The sequence below is a fragment of the Onychostruthus taczanowskii genome, unplaced genomic scaffold, assembly GCF_017590055.1.
Source record: "Onychostruthus taczanowskii isolate IOZ18803 unplaced genomic scaffold, ASM1759005v1 scaffold26, whole genome shotgun sequence".
Taxonomy (NCBI): Eukaryota; Metazoa; Chordata; class Aves; order Passeriformes; family Passeridae; genus Onychostruthus; species Onychostruthus taczanowskii.
In genome coordinates, this window is record NW_024499906.1 from 3,655,676 (window position 1) to 3,679,506 (window position 23,831).

Consider the following 23,831-nt stretch of genomic DNA (forward strand, 5'->3'; position numbering starts at 1 on the left):
ATTCACACCTTTCATTGCTCCTACTTAAGCACACAGAGCCCAAGTGAGTACAGTGATACTGTTTCAAATATTTGGTGCCCAGGGCTCCCCTTGCATCCCAGAAGTTACCTATTTGTTGCTAATAGCTTTAAAAGGCTGTATAGAACAGCTGAGATTCTTTGAAACAGTTTTTTATTAAAACGAAAGCAATCATTTGCATACTTTTTTTTTTATTATCAGAGGACACAGACACAGTTGTATATGTAACAGAAGAAAATTAACCACATGAACTGCTTTCTTTGTCATTTCAGAGCTCTGAATTTCAGTGTTTCATCTTGCTTTCTGATGTGAAACAATGAACATGTTCAGAAACTATCACACAATAACCATTTAAAAATACAAAAACCATATCATATATTCAACTAGTTTGACCAGACTGATGTTTTCCACAAGACCCCTTACCTTGCTGTAAAACAGAATTACCCAGGAAACAAATAGGAGCCTAGATTAACGAGGCTCTCAGGAATCTAATTACAGAACAGCAAAAAACGTTGGAAAGAGGCACATCAAATAACACGTCTGTTATTCTATGGCAATGCATTATATACACTGAGAGCCACTCATGGCCAATAAAATCAATGGGAGGATTTGCATAAACTTAGAAGAACATAAAGAAAAGGAAAACTGTTCTTTGCACTGCACTGGCTGGAAAAAGGAGTATACAGCTAGATTATAGTAAAACCATTTGTAGGGCTGGGTTTAGACACAGAATTAATAAAGAAAGCAGAGTGGGACAGAAGGGAACATTGATGAAAATCATACTTGCCAGTTTCGCCTCCACAAGCACGCCAATAAGGCAGCCTGGTAGTGTGGCAGCTTGGGAGAGTGTTGAACTGCTTGGAGGCAGCTATAGGTGGGGGCCAGGGACCAGTGTCCCACTACATCACTGATATTAAGGGCAGTGACCCCTGTCCCTTCCACAATGCCTTCCCCTTCCTGTGGTAGCCCTTACACAGCAAAGTGCATTTTTGCCCTCCCTCCTGAACTCGAGCCAGAAACCACTGCTTCCAACTAACAAATGGATTGCTGTCTTCCAACCAAGTCTACTTCCTAATCTATTTTAATCCTTGAATTAATTTCTCTGAGGCCTCATTTCACTCTGATGAAGATCAGTGGAAATTCATTCTGTTTCTGAGTGCCTTGCTTGTGTTACTCTGACAAATGCAAATCAGTGGGTAATTAGCTACTCAGTCACCAGATAGTCTGTGCCCAGCTATTTCTGCAAACAAAAAGCACTGAATCCACCCTCCAGAAAAAGGACAAATTGCAAAGCACTGAGCACAAACAAACACCAAGCAAAACCTAGAAAAAACCATAATGCCAACTGCTGCCAGCAATATTAGTGGTCAGAGTGGGCAATCCCTTTAAAGAGTACAAGTACCTGTATGACACCCCCACATACAGGTCATCAGACCAAATGAACTCTGAAGTGGCAGTAGCATTGTCTAAAGGTCCATTGGATCTCTCATATTGGCTGCTGCCAGTTTTGTCATGGGCATATATCCCTGAGGGACTAAGCCTGAAAAGTCACATCGTATCTTACAAGGTAACTATCACTGTAAACATACAGTTTCTGATCTGTGGGGCTATAATCAATGCTCTGGATTGTATCTAACTTTTTATCCATGATGATACTAACTCTATTTTCTTGGCGAGTACTTGTGTCATACATGTAGAAGATCTCCTCTTTCTTAGTGTTCAATGGCCTTGTGGCGTAAAGAACACCACATAACATGAAAGCATTGGAAACAGATGGCTTGTACTGCCTCGTCTGCCAAGTATTCAGCACATCAAGTGTGGTCTCATTGAGCTTGCTAATCACAATGTTGCCCACGTTATTTTCAGTTGAATATATTACCCATAACCCACTTTCATCCACGGCAAAATCTATGTCCTGCCATGCTACGCCTGCATAAGAGAAGCGGTTACCAATAGCAGCACCTGGAAGCTCCTTCCTCAAAACCTCCGTGTTTGTTTTTATATCGTGCTTCACCATATATCTTGAACCATAACGATGATAGTACAAGTAATTCTTATAAAGGGCAGCACCACTTCCTTCCCCATATGTTATTCTCCTTTCATACGAGTATTTAAACAGTAGCAAATCATCAAAGGAATTATAAATTCTGAAGTATTCTAAGTATCTCCCATTGGTGTTCAATGGTGCAACCCAATAGACTTCCTTCTCTGGGTTAGAGGGATCGTAATCTCTACCCCAGGAACCATATTTGTAGGAAAATCCTCTCCAGTTCAGCTTGGCAACATAAGGCTGGCTAACATTCATCAGTCCACGGTGAACGCAAGTACCTGTAAGTAAAGAGAAAAAAAAACAAAATAAACAGGTTTTCCAAATGTCATTACTAGGGGAGAGGTTTTGCAGACCATAGCCTCTAGACTGTGCTTAGAAGGGAACAGTTTTGTGACCAAGCACACACAAATGCACAGCTTCATGTGTAGAAAGGCTCATTTTGGGCCAAGGTCAGCAACTAGATGGCACCCAATGTTCCAAGTTGATTCAAAAACTCAGAAAAAATAGAGTACATATTATTACACTTATTTTAAAGGGGAGGTGGAAGATTAAGTCACAGAAAGTAAGTGCTCACTGTGCTGTTCCATACAAGGGACAGATTTCAATTTCTACCCATTTGAGGCAGGCCAGCCTGATGCATTAGGAAATCCCTTGGAAAATACAATTTCAGAAGCATTTTAGGTTGTTTTCTACTTCAGTGGAACTGAAAGCATGGGAGTTGGGGGGAAAAAGAATGAGGAGCATCTGATTTCTGTGTATTTCACTGTGAAGGGGAAGAAAGGAGCAGAAGCAGCAATAATTCCAGAGTCACATTTCAGATTAGCATTCTGCTGTCAGAATCACAGCTTTACAACTGTGTGTCACAGCCACATGGTGCCTTCCACCTCAGGCCCTCAAAGAAATCTGCAGACAGTAACAACCACAGCCCAGGAAATGTACACTGATATTACTCTGACTTTTCATGTGGGGCAACTCTAAAGAAAATATAACTTCAAGCTGAACCAGAACAGCTCTGTTTTACACATATCAACTGCAAAACCATTTTCAGCGTCATGGAAAAAATAATTTAAGTACAAGAAACAGTTCCCTTTTGCTCATGCTGAATTAGTGACATTCCCGTTTCCTGATAAATTCTCAATATTGTAAGTCACTGGTAGAAAAAAAACTCACTCAAAAATGTCCCTGGGCTTCTCATGAATGTGAAGCTGCCACTGGCAAAAACCAGTATGCACTTTTCCAAGTGTTAACATTAGTTTTTTTATTACTGCCACACAAGTGTCCCAGATTTTTCTCTGTAAGGTTAGCTTCACCTGAAGACAGAGTGGCTGGTACCAGCTCACAAGTTTAGTGGTACTCCAATGTTTCCCAGTTCAGTGGGGTGTTGAAGCCGCTAGATAGCCTTCCTTATTAAAGATGGAGTATAATATGAATAGGCCCAAGTCTCACACATAAGTTAGTGAATAAATTAATAGCCAGAAATTCTGGGTTAATAATACCTCCACCAAGACAGGAACTCTGTGCTCTGACAGCTATGGTGCTGATGAAAGTCAAGACTAACTTTTGAGGTTTTAATATTTTGAGTGGGAACCATGTAACGATTTCTTGCAGCTTCTATGACAAGAATGGCTCATAAGCTCAGTCACATGAAGGGATGTCTGGCATATAAATAACCTCTGTCTTAGCACAAAGAAGAAAGAGGAATAACAGAGAAAGATTTTTTTCTTTTGCCCTCAAAGCTGACCATCCCTAAGCATGGCCAGACAATACTTATGGAGATGAATTGGAAACTCCTGAAACCAAAGACATAAAAAGTCTAGGAGACATTTTGTTCTCAAAGGCTTTGCAGTCCATCTGACAGAAAGAAGGAAAATTAGAGGCAGCCCAATCTGAAGTATTCTACTTGGAAAAATACTGGGAAACAACATAATTGGTGAAAAAAATACACAGTTACAAAAGCAGAGAAATCTTTTTCTCATCTGCTTTGCCTAGGAGAAAGGTGCTCTACCTGTGGGACTAAGAAAACCTGTGTCCTGAATGTTAGTAGTGTGCAAGCACTGACATTTGTGCCAATGTGTAAAGTTGGTTTGGGCAACGAAGCTCTGTGTGCCTCCCCCTTTCTCAAAATGTACTATTTCTCTGCTTCTACAGCACAACACCTTCACTCCTCACAGTTTTGTACTGTCTTATGCTAGTGACTCTGACCTGAGGGACATGTGATTCATCTGCAGCCTTCTCTCAACATCTGTGAGGAAGGTGGGGAGCAGTTTTATATTTAATATAAATCACTGTAAAGAGATAAATCCCTGTGTCCCAAGGCCACTTCCTTGTTGGCAACTTCCTTGGGGTCAGTATTACCCATGGGAGTAGCTCTTCATCACTGAGTCTCCATCTGATGGCAGAGAAGGTGACACAAATTGTAAACACTCCCATCTCCCCCCCCCCAAGACACTTTTGTGTCCTGGGTTTCTTGCAGCTGAAACATGGCATGACTCTGGTTGAATGCTGCTTTCCTACATGCCACCAAGAATCCATTCGAATCAGCATTCCTGGCTTGGAGCAGATGAGCATTTAAGCATGCACTTAAGTGCTTTACAAAGGACGAGGCCCTGGAGCAGAAACCTTATTTCCAAATATAGCGCACCAGGCAGGCACTGCTGTATGGCTGGCCAGGCTGGATCTCTGGAAATGGCACGTAGCATGTCTAGTGACATGGCCTCAGCACTTGGCACAGCTACCAGCATTTGGAAGTGCTTACACCTCAGCTCATGCAAAGGAAGAAAGCTAAGGCAGCCAGTGCAAAATGGCATGCAGCCTGCCAACTTCATAAATCAATTTGAACTGGTTTTTTTCTCATATCTCTAATATGTATTGTTACCTCTGGCATGAGGACTTCTTTAAAGCTGGTGACATATTGAATATATTACTGTGCTTAAATCACAATAAACTTATCTCAGAATTAAATGGTTATTAAATGCTCTAAAACACTTCATTTGCTTAAAAAAATGTAGCACCAAAGCTTGCAGGTAGTAAAGTACTGCTAAGCTCATCTATATGCGACCTCAAATAATTTTTCATGTCATTAAGCAGAACACAATTCCAGATTTATTTTAATAATTTATACATTGTTTCATAAATAAAAAACAAACGTGTGTTCAGCAGAGAGACCTTTTTTTACAAAAGAAATAATAAATTATTATTTCTTCCCTTAAAGAGATCTCTCTGCTGAACACTTGTTTGGTTTTTATTTATGAAACAATGAATTATTAAAATAAAGTTAGAAGTGTGTTCCGTTTTAATGACATCAAAAATTGTCTGAGGTTTCTATAGAGTATGTGCTTGATTTTTATTTCCTTGAAAATTCTCCCATAATTATTAATTTTTTTTACAAAAATCCTCTGTGGTAGTCGGGGGTGATCTGTCTTTCACACAGGTTCAGAAGAATTCATTGTTGTTTATTTAATCTAAACTTGCCTCCCTGTCTAGATCTTGTGGGGAAAAAATGCACAAAGGAAACAAAATGTCATGTAATTTTGTAAATATTAGAAGGTACTTGAAATAAATCCATATGCATTATTCAAACTTTCAAGTTTTTAACTCCTTTCTCCATTGTTTTGGCCCACAGATAAATGACATCCTGGTGTTTCTGCCTTCGTCTGGTGCTTATGTAGCAAACAGAGAAGGGAAGGACTAGCACAGGTACATACACACATACTTGTCCCCACATAAAGAACCAGTATCTCTCAGCTCAATGATACACTAACCCTTCTGATTCATCAGAAAAAGAGCTGACACCAAGTTGTCAGGACTGAAGGGAGCCTGACTTGCTTGGCTAACAGTCTGCAGAACTGCGCATGAGGTGCATGCTGCTGGGTCTCACTTTACCCTTCACTCTGAAGCACTGGCAGAGCACATCAGCTTCTTACTCCAACAATACAAGAAAAAATTCCAACAGCCTCTTCCCACCAGGCAGCTGCATCTGATTGCAGAAGAGAAGGGACCACCCTTGGCCTATGCAGCCAAAGCTGACAAGACAAGGTGGGACCCACATTGGAAGGAACACCCATGAGGGACACAGACACCAGAAGCAAGCTGGGGCTACATTCTCACACAAGCTCCCAAGCACCAGATACGCACCCTCACCTCCCATCAGATCAGCCACTGCATCCAGATATAGGAGCAGTCTCCAAGCCTTACTAGGGCTTGAGATACCAAGGACTGAGCTCCAAAGGAAAGGCTCATCCTGGCTCCTACTGTCTCACTGACACCAGAAGATCCACTAAGACACTCCAGTCTTCCACCAGTATCATGAGGGACAGACACAGGCTTGCAGCTCTGTAAAAGAAGACCTGTGTGGGCAACATCTAACAGGGGATGGGGTGAAGAAAGGGCATCAGCTCCCTCCAATGCCAGTGAATAAATACATGTGTCTCCAGGGGCAGTTCAGGAAGTTCTGAGGAGGACAACTGGCCAGTCCTTTTCAGGTGCCTCTAGGCATATCTCTTTGTGTATGGATGCATTCAGTCCAAAACACAACCCCAAATGTTCAAAAAACACAGAAGGCTTAGGTCCATAGGAGGTAAAACATAAGTTAAGAGTGAAATCATTGTAAGACTCCAATAGGATTGCCTGAGTTTCAGCATTAGGTCACTCCAGATATTCCTCCTGCTGAGACCTACCCATCAGTAGCTTGAAATCCTTAATTTCTGAGTATATAAAATCAAGGAATAATAATAAAAAAAAACAATGCTGCTCCTTTTTTTCCTTTCTTTCCACTTTGCCTTTGAATTTCACCTGACTCACTTCTCCCTGCTTCCTTTCTCACATCATTTCAGTGAGGTTCAACACAGCATCTGCTGCAGAGTCCTCAAAACACCATCCTGGGGTCTTTTCTGTCTGTACATACCCAACGCAGCCACATGAGATCAGCCCAAAGGAAAACTAGTGGATAAATATTTCTTCCCACTGGAGTGGTGAGGAGAGAGATGCCGTGAACCACTGCAGATAGAAAAGCCAGTGACGATGATGGGGATGACTGATGTATCAGACACACACCTCTTCAGTCAGGGTAAGGTAAATGGAAACCAGTGATTTCTTCTGCTATGTTGAGAACAGGCCTGCTCACTCGAAGAAATACAGCAGCAAAAGCCTTGGGGGACAGAGTCAGAGGGGCTGCATACTACAGCAGTGTGAAGTAAGAAGCTTTAATTAAACTTACATTTAGACTCATGATCTTAGACTGCTTGGGGATTAGTCAAGCTCTCTCTAGTTCATGCTGCCTACCCAAAATATGCAGGAGAGAGGATGAAGGGGGAAAGAAAAAGAAATCTGAAAACAGGACAAAGAGTTTAATACAAACATTATAAATATAATATGAACTAAAATCGGGGCAAGGCCAAGAGGTTTGGCAGGAATTCAAGACATTCAAGTTTGCAGAGAAAACACACTGAAATTGTATTCATATACACAAATGGGTGTTAGAAAGCTCCAGAGGCTTAGCTGTGAGAGTCCCTGCAGCACCTCTAAAATGACCAGCTCAGAGATGCAGCTTTCCCACGTACTTACTCCATCGTCCCAACAAAAAATATCTTACTGCTTTTAAGTGTTTTCAGATACAGTTGGCAGGACATGTAGTTGCTCTACAAAGTCCTCTGCACAGATGATAGTTGCTCCCCATGAGTCATATAAAGTCACAATATGTTAGTCCTGTGTGGATACTAGGGATCTGAGCCTCTACACAACACCTGGGTTATCTGTAGAGCTAGCATCTCCCAACATGAAGAAAACTTGCCAGCAAACAACAGTTTCTCTTCCAGTCCTTTCTGCCATCCTCAGAGACTACACCCACCTTAAAGGAGGCCATGTGCTAATACACTCACACACATCCTCCAACCCCTCCCAGGTTCCTACCTCTGGACAGAAAAACTCTCAGCACTAAAGGTTGTCCTCAGCAGATGTCAGTGCTGGCAGCGCTCTGGAAGTTGTTATACCAAGTAGGGTTTTTACCTCCTTCATTCTCTTCTGCTACAAAGCAGTGTTGCCTTATGCAAAGGTGCCTGCACTGTCTGACCAGTGAGGAATAAGGCAATGCTGAAACAATATCATTTTGGGACCAGATAAAGCCTACCCTTCTCCCTACATGCCCTGAGAAACAATGCTGAATAAGTCTATTACAGTCACAATTCCATGCAGTTCCATTTACCCACCCCAGAGCCACCATCCTGCTCTAGACTGACTTGCCTATCCCTGCATGGAACTGCACTCCAAGCAGTTTCCCCTTTCCTACACAGTGAAATCTGCTATGTCCCACAGACATGCCAACCACCCAGGTGATGAAAGCACCCCTCTCCTCCATCACTCATGGAAGGACACAGTATTCTTGTTCTGGAGCTCAGTACTTTCTCACCAAAACAAAAGCTTGCTGTAGGCTTGAAGAGAACAATTGTTTCTTTCTACACACCATCACCCTCAATAAATCAGTGAGATGTCCTTCAAGTACTTCTAAAACATAGTGCAGTTTTTTTCATTGAAATATTTCAAGTCCTTCCTTAAGGAGCAGAGAAAGGCCTTGGCATTTTTTTTACTGCAGGTTTTTGTTTCATATTTCTCTCCTGCCTGATTCCCAGACAAGGTGTTACTCATACATTCTGTCAGAGAAACACAGCAACTGCTTGCATTGCCGTGAAGCCCTAAAGAAGGATTGCTCATCCTAAGGGAAGCTTGTATTTCTTCCTCTACCTTTCAAATGAGATGTTGGAATTAGCTGACTTCAAGGTGATGAGAACTAAATGCTGGTAGGTGCAAATTTGTGCCCCTTGAGCGCAGGACAACTCCTCCTTTACTACGAGCTCCTCTAGTTGATTGTTAACCAGCTTATGGGAAAAAGCAAGAATCTTCCCCTGGGTATTGTATACAACACAGCACTTTGCTCTGACAATACTCTGGCTAAAGGAAGCCCCTGTGTATAAAACACTCAGGGGACCAGCATGGTTTTAGAAATCCTCCTGTCCATTAGCAATCGGTATTTTCTTGGTCTGGCATATCCAATCTAGTGTTTCCTAAATGTTTTGCTCCAGTACATCATATCTGACTCTCAAAACCTCTCAGACTATGAGACTATGATTCACTCACAATGTGACTTGTCAAACTGAACACAATGTCCAGACAAAAGTTTTCAGTTATAAACTAACTATCACACACCCTGCAACTCAACACCATTATATGAACTGCACTCTGAGAGCCATTGACCCAAGACCCAGAACATAACCTTTCCTAGTTAAGAAAAACTATAAAATCTTAGTTCCATTGAAATCAGTAATACAGCTCCTCCTTATCTTCCTGAGACCAGAATTTTTCCCCAGGTCCCTTGACCACCTGTTTTAGAAGCATCTTTTGATTGTCAAGCAAAAGTAATCTTCATGCAAAACTCCTCTCTGAAGCTTACATATCTACAGCTTTACTACATCAACAGTTGCTCATACATTTTCCAAGGAGCATTAGAACAATATTGCCGTGAACACAGGTCACTTTCACAGGAACTACTGAAAAACAAAGCTAGTTAGTAAAAAGACAGTTTCCTCACAGGTAATTGTTCTAGAAAAAAAAAAAAGAGAGAAGAGGGATAGAGAATCACTTTTCAAACTATAGTTAAGAGGAAGACTGTAACTTCTTCTAGCTGAAAACAGCTACTGTGTTTGTAAGAATTTGATTCCTGCCTTCACTTCCTCTTTTGTGCCATTGATGAAACATGAGATGTCAACTCAAATTTTCAAGAGCTAAGGAGTATCATTACAATTGTATTCAATATTAACAAAGGGAAGTCCCTGCATTTACAGATCTAACCATGTATTATATTATTTCTTATGTGTTACCCAACAGAAATGATTACCTGGTGGGAAATAAGGGGGTGGTGTAGTTTTGGTTGCGTTCTCTTCACACTCTTTCAACCGATTCTGCAGAGACGTAATTTGTCGACGAATTGCCAGGACATTGTTTTTGTCCAGTGACTCTAGTTCATTTACCAGTATAGTCAGATTGGTGATCTAGAGGGGAAAAAAGACAGCAAGTTTAATGCCAATGTTATTTTACAGATATTTGCAGGCAGGACTGACCACAGAAGATGCTACAGAGAAATGTTCTAAGAAATAGGCTTTGTCCTCATAGCCTCAGTTTGACATCTCCAGCAGAGTACATAACCACATGCTTTAAGATTAAGTTGTGTAAGAGTATGCAAAAATTGTGTTATTTTACCCATAGTGTAAAACTATCCAGTGAGTCTTAGGCAAGTAGCTGTTGAACAGAAAAAGTACTTTTTCCAGCCTTACAAAAGTATCTGCAAATTTGATTTACAAAGATAGTTCTTTTAGTCACCTGCTTGATGATATAGAGGACAGTGGAGCAAATGAGATTTCACTTTCCATCTTAAGTAATTATTCTCTCTAGGTGAGTGATTAACTACAATTTTGAAAATGATTTCTAGTCTGCTAGGAAGGTGATAGTCCTTCCCAATTCTTGATTTCTTATTGATTGAGCCACTGCCTTAGCAACAAGCAGCTAATTTTTTAATTATGTAAATTAAAGCACAGAGGCTTTCAAGCATGGGGGTCTGTAAATTAATATTTATTATAATTTAATCAGATGATATATTTAAGGCTATGCAAAATTTTAACTTTCAGGCAGCTATTTGGCAAAACCAGAGTGGACTCCATTTGCTTTGGGATTTCTTTACTTTTCTGTGCTCTATATCAAGGAATAAGATGTTAATACATTTAAGGTCAAGGTCTCTTTTAATTTATGCTGATGAAATGCTAAAATAATTCCACTAGCTGCAGTAGAGATATACTGCATTTCCTCAACCTAAACACTAAAGGGAGAATGGACTATCTGTGTACTTGAACCCTCTGTGACTAATTAAGACCTTGGCAATACCTCCAAATATATTTGCTCAACGATGGCATTGCTTCCAACAAGGCTGGGTTTCAGCTGAGTGACCAGTCTCTCTAGGTCACTGATTTCCACTTTCAGTAACTGGAAGTCCAGCTCTGTGTAAGATACACTGCCTGTCTCCACTTGATGCACTCTGATGGTTAGATTGAGGATTTGCTGCTGATACAGTTCAATTCTTTTTGAGTACTCCCTAACCTGAAAGAAAAAAAAGAGATACATATTCAAGTCTAGGTTAGCAAATAAGACAAGGCTGTCTGACATCCTTATTGCATTTCTGAGAAATATATATATAAAACATATATTTCTGAGTACCCTGTGCATATCTTCCACATACTTGCCATATACATTCTTTACATAAACTGCATAAATGTAATTCTCATCACATCCATTAAAAAATATAAAATTTAACCCTCATTTATTGTTGGCAGTTTCACAAAATCCCCTCAGAAACATCTGGGGATAACTGAAGGCAGAATTTTACTCACAGTCTTCCATTTTTTTAGTTCATTGCCAATATTGTCTCTGTGAGCTAATTTTATCCTCAGTATGCCAAGAACTTACATTGGTGAAAATTTTATTAGGAAATCTGCAGTGTATTATCTCTCAAAAGCAACCAGAGAAGGCAGTAAAATGCAATAAAAGATCCCCAAGTTTTTCAACTTCATTTCCTATTAACTCCGAATCCAAATAGGACTTTACCCTGTGTACATTTGAATTGTGTCAAACATTGGCAGAACTGATTTGATGCTTGTCTTTGGGCAGGGAGGAAGCATTTAAACACAGTGTTAAAAATCAAATCTGGTTTAAATGAAAGTGTTAAATATATGGCAGGCGTTAGCTGGAGTAATTTATATAGCAGCCTTTTCAGTCTTTGAAGCATTAAATAGTTGTCCAGATAAATATATTTTCACACATATATCTGCTGAAATAAAGGTCACAGCACAAGCATTGTGAAGCAGAATGTTAAGAATATTATATGGATTTGGGACTTCCCTTAGAAATGTTAGTTCCTTGAAATTTAATGCTTTGGTAAAGGCACATAATTTCTCTCCCATATGCTTCATACATCATTATATCACAAGAGATAAGTAGGAATAAATGCAAATAGCTTGTTGCACTAGTAACTTCATATTTATACCCTCAGATGGTATTTGTGCCTCTACCTACAGCACTGTAATTTCCATTATTATTATTTCTTCAGCTGAAAGACTTAGCCTACATCTTCTGAAGCACTCCTGCATTATCTTAACATTAAAATAAAGTCAATACTCTTTTCCCATTGTCTGAAATCCTGCCGTGGTGTGAAGACCACGTACTCTCTGCTTTTTCTGCTCTGGCAGCAGCCCTTGAGACAGGGACCCAGAAAAAAACCCCACATTTATCAAATTCCTTTCAATCTTGATTGAATCCCTTGGGTACCAAAGAGGAGGTATGGGAGCTCATGGCATGGAAATTTATAAGTTATATAGTGATGTGGATTAAGGAGGAGAAGCATAAGAGTAGATCCTCTGTTCAGAAGTATAATTATCAATAACGGCACAACTACACTGTAAATCTTAAGCCACTACAATAGCCCTGCATGGACATACATAGTATACACCAAAACCAGGATGCTCAGTTCCATGTACTTAAATTTGAGTTTGAAACAGATCTTCTGTTCTAAATATGTGCAGCCAGGCTTCAAGCTGCTCAAAACTGTCAAGTTTCCACAAGTTGTAGCAGAAGCACCCTGGCTCACAGCACTGGATGCTCTAGATGTCCCAGATCAAGCCAGGATAACTTCAAGTCATTGAACTAAGAATCAAAAGTTATATAATTCAAGTTACACAATTAAGAATCAAAAAATAACAGCCTGAAAGACCTAGACCTAGTTCCTTGTTACTGGCTAGCAACAGTGATAGCTGGGATCCCCTTGCCATAGCTACCACCATCATCTGGCAGGGAACAGCAGGAAGAACCAACCCTTTTGGAAAAGTCAGCAGTACTTGGACCTCATACTTTCAATGATCACCAAAATTAGTTTGGTGTTGAAAGACAACCTGTAAAAAATCATTTGGAAAAATTATTCAAAGGTGAATGTTTAAACTATGTGTGTCTAGGTTTGTTCAACAACAACAACAACAAAGTAAGTATATTATTACAGCCCGAGAAGTATGAAGCAAGTCCAAATTTTAAGCAAAATTGTACTGCTGTGTGAAGCTATGTCTATCACAGAGGTATCTGGAAATCTGTCTAAGTATTAACCTTTCTCACAGTAATACTGGAAATAATGAACTTTCTCACAGTAATACTAGTAATAATAATGCAATACAGACCAAATCTACAAACCACTGAAATAAACAGGCTGCTGGAATTAGTGATGGCTACTCATTAGTGAGTAACCTGTGAATTTGAAGTTTTCTCCAGGATTTCCAGAGCCTGGACAAAATGCTGAGGGCTGGAACAAGGCATACATAGTAATTTCAGCCCTGCCTGCAGAATGCAGACCTGAAGTTCTCTTCCCATATTAGAGGATTTTCACTCAGTCAACCATCTAGGTCATTTAAGGACATGTCAACGCCATCCAGCAGAGTGTAGCTGAGCCTGAACTAGCACCATCACTCTGCAGTGCTCTGCACAGCCACACCAGCATCGCAGAGAGCTTAAGCTAATAGCTCCCCTGGCGAATTATAGGACAAATAAAATTTTCTCAGCAGTGCTGCACTACCAGGTCTATACTGCTTCTGCAGATAAATCCAGCACATATGTTAAACACTGCAACGCTCTGTGTGGAGATTCCCACCTGCTCAGATCTGGCTTAGGAGCTTCTGTGGGTTAGAAATATCAGTTGAAAAAAGAACACAATATTGCTCTGTTGATTGGCAGATAGATTTAAGCAGCTTGTAATCCTTGCTCTTCTACTGCATCTACCTGCTCAAGACTGCCTGTAGTCTCTTGACAGGCTGGCACAGAAATTCTGTGCATATCCTATTTTTAGGGATACAGATCAATAACTAATACTGATTGCTGCTGCATTTGTCATAAAAGCCTAAAGTAGGGTATGATGAGTGCATAGGGCCTGTATTAGCCCTTTATGGGGAAAAATGGAACCATATGAGGCATATGTAAGGAGAAAAATCCTCAATTTCAATTTTTCCTTATTCCAAGCATTGTCACCTTTGTTTAATGAAAAGGGCAGGAAAAATCTGCAATGCTCATTTAGTGTGTCATTTACCTGCAACTGGTATTTATCAAAACAGGTTTTGCAGCATGCAAGCAGACATTTCTCCAGCACACATTTGGAGAGTACAGAAGGGGGAACAAAAGTGCAATATGAAAATGTAAAACAAAAAATGTGGGAGGAATGAGGGAAGATAAAGAAACTACAAACCCAGCGACTTGCTAAAATCACTCAGCCCAGGACAGTGGCTACGAGCAGGTTTGACCTCTACAGATCCATAAGGAGCAAACTAGCAGTCTGCCTTCTGAGAAGAATTCCATTGCAGGTTAACCTCTTTCGAAAAGCAGGGGGTTTTTTGCTCCTGTTTCTGTTAAGTGAGAATGTTGTGGCCATCGTGAGCCATGTTCTGAGGCACTTTCTCTCCTTGTGATTGTGTGCTGATCTACCCCAGTTACAGAATTGTCCTCTTCCCCTTCCTATTGAGAGGAACAGCCAATTCCCACTTTGCTTTAAAAGGTTAATTTTCTTCTGTAATCATAATTATGCTGGCAAAGGTTGATGCGACAGAGGAAAAATTAGTCTGGTATTTTCAGCCTACGGTTTGTACTCACTTGGCACATGAGAGCATCTCTTTATCTGCAAGCTTCCTTGCCTGCTGATTCTATAAAAGGACCCCCTTGCTTTTTGAATTAGCCAACAATCAGGCAAAAGGTTAATGATCCAATCAGGTTGTTTATCTGGGACTTTTAGCACATGGAAAGCATCCTTAAGAGGGTCCAATCCTGCAGCTCCAATCCAGGAAAAGTTCCCATGAGCTTCAGAGGGCATTTTAGAAGAGCAACAAAAGCATGGATTCTCATAGCCAAAAAAGGAAGCATTCAGTAGAAAGTCCCACTTCTGTGGAGAGACTAGGCCATGTCTGAATGCAATTCCCTAGGATTTTGCTCAGGATCATTTCTAATAATGATCAATATTGAAAGCTTAGGTTTCCTCCATTTCATTACTTCCTGGTCTCTATGAGTATTATTATGACTGACTTAAGATACAGGATTGCATAAGCAGAATTTTTTTCTACAATTTGAAGGGTAAAGAACTTTTGAGCATGGAGATTCATGCATGACAGGATCTCAGAATACTTAAGTTGAGATATCAATAAGGTAAAGCTCAAAAACTCTCTTCTTTCTAAAAAGAAAAAAACCCAGATTATAACTGAGAAGTCTTACACACATCAATTTACACCAAAATTCAATCTGTTCGTTTCAATTTCTGACCTAAAGTGTCTCTTTGCCCATATCACACCAAAGTATATGTCACACTTCAACTAGATGCATTGTAACACTGCTTGGCTGATTGGTCTTGACAGGATGAAATTCAGTGAAGCCTGAGTTAGGTCAGGAATTTTCACCATCTGCAGCAAGAACTGCAAGTCAAGGTTAGTGTCTACACTGTGGTACACTGCTGGGCACAGAAGGGTGACAACAGTCACAGCAGCTGACAGCAGCTGGCAACTTAGACATTAAAGTCGAGGGTGGGGATTCAGCCTGCTCTGAATTTAGAGGGGAGTTTCAGGTACAAATCTGGACACCTAATTTTAGGTATCTATAGCAGTAACCTGTGTTTTTATATGAGTGAGATGTCTGACTTCATTGGAGATTTGAGGCTGCCCAACACAGAGAGGTCAAGCAGCACTTGAGATGCTCCCATATCTGCCCGGCACCAGCCTAAAGGGAACCTGCACCATTCTGAGTAAAATACCAGTAAGAGATAGGTTACACCAGCACAAGAGACTGGGAAAGGTAGTACACAACTGCCTCAAGGAATCATGCCAATATTTAGCTAGGAATCATGCCCCTCATCCTGTCCCAGCACAGTCACTTTCAAATGCTGGCACTGACCACAGTGGGAACAGTATGGGGGCCTGAAATCTCAGGGGTTTTCATGGCTCATTAACCCTGAGCTGCACTTCCACGCTCCAAGAGATCAGGTAACTCCTGAGCTTGGAGGCAGCAGGACTTATGTCAGTTTGTCCTTCATATGCCTGCCGACAGCTGAATGTGTTTCACTGTTAGCTCCAGCTCTTTCAAAACAAACTATTTGAACTGAAAGATCTTACCACCGAATCCTATGCCTGTTGTTGTGGGTTTTATGCACAACTTCTTATCTGTTCTTGATTATACCAGAGGAGGGTTATGAATATTTATGATTAGAATTTATAATTTAATGCTTTGCCTTTTCTGCTGATTAATTCAAGGACACTTAGTTTCTTAAGATGCTTGGTTTCCAAAGAAAACACTTTCTGCTGGACACCCAATCTGAATCCTGAATATTTATCCACCACAAAAAGTCAAAGGCAGACTCCTGTCTTCACAGGCAGCTTCACCCAGTGCACTTCAGCATGTGTAGGTTTGCACAAGTTCCTCAAAAAATGGATCTCAATTCATGCAACAAGCAACCAAAGCAGTGTTTGTCTTCAACAGAAATGCATAATTCAGCAGTCTCACTGCCACAGCTTCAGATGTTGAAAAGAATGATTTTTTTTAAATTTATTTACTTTTCCCTGTGACAGCAGAAGCAGTGAAGGGGCAATTATTCACCTACTTCTTCACTCTGGACTGTGGTGGTGACCTTTCTTCTCTTTCCCTTCACTGCCTTCTCACAATCTGGCTGGCTTGATACAAATAACACATGAAAGAGCAGGAGGCTGGGCTTCCTATAGCATAGTGTAGCAATCACAAACTAATAAAACTGAGCCAAAAGAGGAAAAACATAACCATTCTTCCAAAACATACCATATGCCTCTAGCTGAAAAGGCCTAGAAAAGAGACCTGAGAATATTCAAATGTATGACACGTTACAGTGTCAAAGATTAGAGATTTAATCACTTTTCTCCTTGTTCTTGCAAAGCCCTCTTTCTCACTCTTTTAAAGACACACCACAGAAAAAATTTCACTTCTGTACTTTTTTGTAGGCAGCCATTCTTCAGAAAAGATGCAACTGTTATTTTTAAGACAAAAGAACACCTTACTTTAGAAAGCTCTGCCTCAAACTTCTGTGAGAGTGTTGTGGCTATAATTTCCAGTTGCTCAGCCTTCTGCACTGGAAAGGTGGTATCAGGCAAGTACACGGAGCACTGACAAGTTCCCTCATCATTCACAGAGCCGGACACGTTGGCAAAGAGCTGCAAAAACAAATTGGTAAGAAAAAAAGTGTTAACATTATTCTCTAGAATCAGTCCCCAATAATGTCTGGCAATAATATGAGTTGTGCCAATCATGAGATCAACAATTTCTTTACTAGTCATCTTTCACCTTTTTCTTCCAAGGAATACAAAATATCTAGCAATTTTTATTACTCATCCTTACAAATCTCTCCAAAAATAATTAAATATTGCTTTAAAGATTTTCCCATTGGAAAAATGGAGACATATAATAGTCATTATGTTCCCAATCCTGTGGACAATGTTCCTAAGATAAAGAAATAACTTTCCAGCAGATAGAAAAGCAGGCAACAGCAGGGAAATAATAATGTGGTAAGTTAGGTCTACTATTCTGTTCATCTAAATTGGACAAATCATTTAGCCATTTACATCCATAGAGAGGAAAGCACTGAAGTAGAACTAGTAACAGGGAATGTTTTGGAAAAAAAAAACTCATTTGAAGATTTGCAGCCAGCCACAGCAAACAGACATATGCATTTAATTATACACCACTGAAAGGTGATGAATTAAATATGCAGGTTGGCCTAGGGTAGAGATTCTTATTTTGCTACAAAATATTGTTCATAACACCCACACATCACAGCCCACCCATCCATCCTTTTGGATAGTTGGCAAAGCTCTTGCCCATGAATTTCCTTGTCCCAGTTGTCTGCATGCTCACAGCATCATCACCAAGCAATGCACATAAGGGACAGAAAGGTCAGGGTTGGCACCTCCTGATCTTGCCATAATTTACAGCCAAGGCACACTGTAGTCTATAAACACCCGGCTGAATACTGAGTATGTTCAGAACAGTTTTTTGTTTGTACACAAAATGCTTCCAATTCATAAACCTATCACGAATTTATTAATAAAGATATTTGATGTTACTTTAAAATATTCTGGCACACACTTCAATGCAGCTGCATATTTTAAAGCTACAGACTTGCTCTTTAAAAACACTCTTTCTATAATCTCTTCTGCCTTGCAGAAATCCCAGTGTTATTAATGTGTTTTCTCTTTTTCTTTCGCTCTTAAAAATAAAAAAGCAAACAACAAAACTATGTCCTGAAAGCTGACATTTCAGTACTTCTTCCCTTGCTTTTTCACAGCTTTCAACTAATGCACTAACTGAAAAACCAGCTCAGAACACACAGTGATGACCAGCACCAAAGTTGTCTTGATCTGTGAGCCCAAAAAGAGAAGAGCAGCAAGCAGGAATGATCCCGCTTCACACTTCTGGCAACCTCTTTACTGCAGCCACAACAAACAGCATGCATCTCGTTTTGAAAGAAAGCATGGAAAGTCGTTTTATCTGTGTTGTTCAAGCACCATGGGTCTTAAAACTTCACTCAGACTGCTGAAGACATTTAACATGAAAGGAAGCAGAGAAGTATCTCATGGCATTCCAGAATGTCCCAGCACATAACGTGCATTGATTTCTCTGCCAGGCAGGTTAACAAAGCACTTCTGAAAATCCTACTGAGAACACATTATGCCTAAGTTTCCATGTATTTTTGAAGATATGGCTACCAGTATGTAAATTACTATGAAAAATTAGTTCCTAAATCACTCAGGTATTTTTACACCTCTGAGTCCTCAATGCCTTGGCATGGTTGGGATGGCAGGAAAGTTGCTCAGCAATAAAAAAGGAACAGATGGAAAAGACTAAAAGAAGAAATAAATGTGGCTTAGTGAGTATATGGGAGCTTATTCAAGACCATTGCATATTAGCATGCTAATTTTTGTGTGGAAAGTATTGTGTTCTGTTCCTTCTGTGTGTAACACAAATATGAGTATATGTCTACAAGAGGGAGTATGCTATACATTGTATAGCAATAGTGTGTGCTATACCTTTGCATGCATTATAGACCCTGCTGTAAACTGCAGTCTCAACTGTACTATACCAATTTTCATGTGCTAAAAAAAATTCATAAATGTATTCAGATACCTCCAAAAAAAAAAAAAACCCTCTAACTCATGCTTTTAATCTCCTTGTGAAAAACAATCATTATATTTTAACATTTGAGTTAGGAGGGAGCTTTGAGTTGAAGGCAGAGCTTCACTGCAGTAAGTGCTGCTTATATTGAAGCCAACAGTTTCCCCAAAAGAGTGGAAACAGCCTGGGCAGACAGAACTGCTTCCATTCTTCCATTGACATTACAAACATTGGGATCATGATGTTGACAAGACCAAGAAGCATTGTTTAGTTAAAAGCCCCTTGGGTCAATAAGTGTTTCAATCAAAATATAATACCAGCCAAATGACAACCATGTAACAAAATTGTCTTCCATCATCCTGTAGAAAAAATACATGAGATAGACTGCTACTTTTGATGGAGTTGTACAGTTTTTAAAGTTTAATAATTTATACAGAACACTTAAAAGAGAGTAAAGAGTCCTAGCCTACAGCAAGGACTTGACAGCAACATTTCACTCTGAAAAATTGTTACATATACGTATTTGAAGCTATGAGAAATGTTCCTTCTCCACATCCCTTCAAATTAAGAAAGGGAGTAGGACTGAGCAGTTACTCAGTTTTCTGAAAATCAAGAAATTTGTCACTGTAGCCTAGCAATATTTGCAGCTCTAAATCAGCTTTTTGCTCATCCTAAGACAAAGAATAGGATCCACAGAAAGCACACAGCAGAGCCACAGCAGGGAGAGAAGCCACCTCAGCTGGGCAAGGAAATGGATAGAGTTTGGGTCCTGCTAATCAGAATCTGAAAGAGAGCCCTGGCTCTATTTCACTTTCTAAATGCTCTACTAGAGCCAGAGACTCAACTCTGTCTCAGGAGAGGTCCCTCCACACACCCCAAATACCACACTGGACTTGCCTGGACATACAAAGGATCTGTTGTGAAGCTGAACATGTGCTTTGGATGAACTCTGTTTTTGACAAGTTGCAGGACCATACAGAGCAATTGTGACCCACTGAATCTGCTCCAAAGTGAACATGTTACTAAACAGTCATTGATAGAAAGATAGAAAGAAACTGAACTCCAAAATCTGCAGATAATGAACTTAAGCAGAGGGACCTGAATCTCATTTCTGTGCCTTCTGGTACAGACCAGAAGGCACAGAAATAAGATTTAGGTCCCTCTATCATCAAATAGCTGATAATATTTTAACTAGGTAGAACAGGGAGAATCAAGATTCAAGAACCAAGAATCAAGATTTTCTCACTCCCAGCAACCACAAGTGGGCACTCCTCAGAAGGTATTTTCAAGGCCCTGTTCTAGTTTAAGAGTGAAGACTTCCTCAGGGAGACTGCAATCACCAAACTGTTTGGGACATTGGCATTAAACTCCCAGTGCCCCACCCGTTTCATGTCTGTGGTCCAGTTCAGCAGTTACAAGGTTAAGGCCAAATTTTGGCTTGCACTTAAGGCATTGAATGACATGGTAACAGTAGAGATGATTTTGGATATCCGCTACTTCCTAAAGTACTGGATACAAAACACAAGTGCTTCTTCCAGGCAGCACAACTGGTTTACCTGTGTCAGAATTAAATCACTAAGTGACTGTGTAGCATTAAAACAAAAAGGACAAGTGCCTAAATTTTGTCTTTTCCGGACTATATTGAAGAATAGTAATGGTTATACCTTTGGGGAAGTGATCAATTTGCCATTTGTATTCCTAGGCTGAGTCAGATATGGAAGCATCGTACTGAGATGAGCGGTCTGAAAAGCAAAGGAAAGGGTTTTTTAGAGTGATTTTCTGCATACGGCATTATCCCTTCCCCACCAGGTAGCCCCCATCCTGCAGCTCCGAAGCACTTGGATTTTATTATGGGAGCTATCCTGAGCAACTGTAACATTTCTGATCTGCTACTGAGGCGACAGTCTCCCTGGGCACAGTGTCACTTCACAGACACCTCTCCTTGAAGAAAGGCTCTGTGTGACCAGAGCAAGGCAGGGGACACTCAGCCTGTCCAGGAGGTGTGAGCTGAGGATGTGACGGGCAGCCGTGGCAGATTGCATGGCAGTCTAAAAGGACAGTGCTTTGCCCCTCTGCCCTAAATCCAGAGAATACTGTCCTCCCAGAGGGAATGTCTCCTCCTCACCACCCAGCTCATGCCCCAGCCTCTAAGCAGAGGATTCACTGCCCCTTTCACACCAAGCTGTCAGGCTGTGAGCTGTGATGGCTGGGACACCTGTCCCACTCTGCTACTAGCACCATGGAGGTGACAGCATCCCACTGTGGAGAGGGAGCAACGGGAGAAGACACCACATTGCCAAGGATACCACCAGATCCACCTTGGGAGGCTTTTATGCAATAAGAATATGTACATTCCCTTTAACTTCCATCCGTGGCTAACACCTGCCTTCCTGCCACAGCAAGGACAGCAGCTGTCACCCTGGCACCATACTGGGGGTTACCACGGCCCCACACAGTGGGAAGAGCACAGTGCATTGCCGTGATGCAGCACACTGTCACCCAGAATGGGAGCTCACCAAAACCTGTGCCAAACTGAGAACTGGAGCAAGACACATCCAGTGTCAAATGGGGTAAAAGACAGAGCATCAAATGGGCTCCCCCTGCAACAGGACACTCACTGCTGGATCTTTCTGCATTTCCCAAATCCCAGCTGGAACCCTGCTCCTGGAACCAGGGGATGGTGGGGATATCCAAATGGCCAGCAAAGGGCAGGTCTGTTAAGTGCCACATTGTAAACAAGTTTTGTGGGACAATTTGTCAAATAAACCCTCTTGAACAGGTACTTGTGTGCTCATATAATCACACTGAACATGATTAGCAGCTGGTAGCAATTAACAGTGTTAGGGCAGACAGCATCCCAAATTGTGCAAATTACACAAACTCAGGACTAGCTTAAAGCTAAGCAGACTAAGGAGGACTTTCTCCCCATTAAGCTTTCTATCCTCAGCTTATCAACATATATTTACACCTCCATCTTGAATTCTGCAGCTTTTCATTCCTTTAGCAGATAAAAGCACCTTCCCAGGAGGTGCTAACTTCACTGCCTGCATCCACAACACTCTCAAACTTAAAAAAAATTTAACTAGGGACACACAGAAATTTTCTGGTTGGTGAATAAACCAGATAAATTAGAAAGAATTATTGGGAGTCAAAATGGATTTCTTTTCTCTAATTTTAACTAATAAATACCAAAAAGGCAGCCATTTTTGGTCAAACAAAACCAAAATGCTTTGCTTCATTTAAAAAAAAAAAAAAAGGACAGTGAAATCAAAACTAAACTATCTTTCACTAGTATAATTTTTTGCTTTAAAAAAACATTTTTTAAAGTTGTCTCCTTCCTCCCTGAATTTGATGTAGCTTTTGGTTGGGGGTTATTGTGGGGGTTTTTCTGATTGATTTGGTCCGCTTTGAATTCCCCTCTTACCCAAACAGATAGAATTTTTTAGGGAAGAGGGAGAGAACCCAACAATAACCCACCAATATGGCTTTCATGTGCCCAGCCACAGAGTATGACAGCAATCATGCAACTGGGAAAGCTCCCACTTCCCAGTTCCTTCCACATCAAAGATCTCGATCTGTTCCTGCTATAAGCCCTTGCTAATTAATTAGAAGCTACACAGAGCATTTAATATCCACTCAGAACCTCACTGGGAGTTGCATTCATCTAACCAAAGGCAGAATTGGACTCTGACTTTAAACCTGTGCCGCACTTTTACGTTTATTACCCAGTCCCTATACATTAGCTGGGGGGAGGATGGAGGAGTACTTTAAACTTTCTCCATGCAGAGACCTCAACCTTTGTCTAATAATTTTCCAGTAACCTTAAAAGAATTTTCATCAATCTAAACTACATGAGAAGACAAGAAGGCACCAAAGCTCAGGTTATGAGATCCCTGTCTTACCGCTCCTGTTGCTGCGGTCGTCTCAGCCAGAGCACTCATGCTCTGCACAAGGAAAAGCACAGCCACCAGTGTGTACTTCATCTTCTCAGCCTGCAGATGAGACAGCAAAGGGAAAAAGGGTTTCTTTTATAGTACAGTCTGGGGATTTCCCCAACCAAACCTTAAGGAACTTCTATGATATTTTTACAGGTTTTGGATAAGTGATGTAATAAACTCATATAATAACCAAATTACTAACGTACAAAGAACACATGAGTTACCATCATAAATTAACGATATCCAGTTTTCTAACAGGAAACCTTTTCCATGGGGTAGAGTATCTGATCTTAATCTTGATTCTATAGAACATCAGGTGCTTATTTGCTACGAGAGGTAAACAGACATTCCCTTTACAGTGACTCAATCATAAAAACCCTTGTAGATTCTTTGAAGATTCCTTCAAAGTTGTGCAGACAATACACATCATTGTGGTATTTATTACTTACATGTACAGAAAAGAGCAGGTCAGGCTAGACTGCTCATACACCAGAACCACATTTCCCTTTTCCCAAAGGCCAACAGACCTTTGCCAGTAAGTAAAATACACAGAGGTCTCAACAGCTTTTCAGCTCCCTTGATTATCA

At 40.6% G+C, this 23,831-nt stretch overlaps 1 protein-coding gene across 1 annotated transcript; it reads right to left on the reverse strand.

Moving 5' to 3' along the window:
• Positions 1-1,552: 1,552 nt before the first annotated feature.
• Positions 1,553-23,289, reverse strand: OLFM4 (olfactomedin 4). Its single transcript, XM_041407259.1, has 6 exons — positions 23,209-23,289; positions 20,971-21,048; positions 17,197-17,349; positions 10,994-11,206; positions 9,954-10,107; positions 1,553-2,346 (listed from the first exon to the last, which is right to left on the reverse strand). The coding sequence occupies exons 1-6, from the start codon at positions 23,287-23,289 to the stop codon at positions 1,553-1,555; spliced, it is 1,473 nt and encodes a 490-aa protein (XP_041263193.1).
• Between the last annotated feature and the right edge of the window lie 542 nt (positions 23,290-23,831).

What these genes read in the sequence shown, in the direction of transcription:
- OLFM4 (XM_041407259.1), bottom strand. Translation starts at nt 23,289, where the DNA reads ATGAAGTACACACTGGTGGCTGTGCTTTTCCTTGTGCAGAGCATGAGT. An exon ending in CGACCGCAGCAACAGGAGCG is followed by an intron (nt 21,049 to 23,208) that starts GTAAGACAGGGA and finishes TTTGCTTTTCAG; the next exon opens with ACCGCTCATCTCAGTACGAT. An exon ending in ACCCCCTTATTTCCCACCAG is followed by an intron (nt 2,347 to 9,953) that starts GTAATCATTTCT and finishes CTTTACTTACAG; the next exon opens with GTACTTGCGTTCACCGTGGA.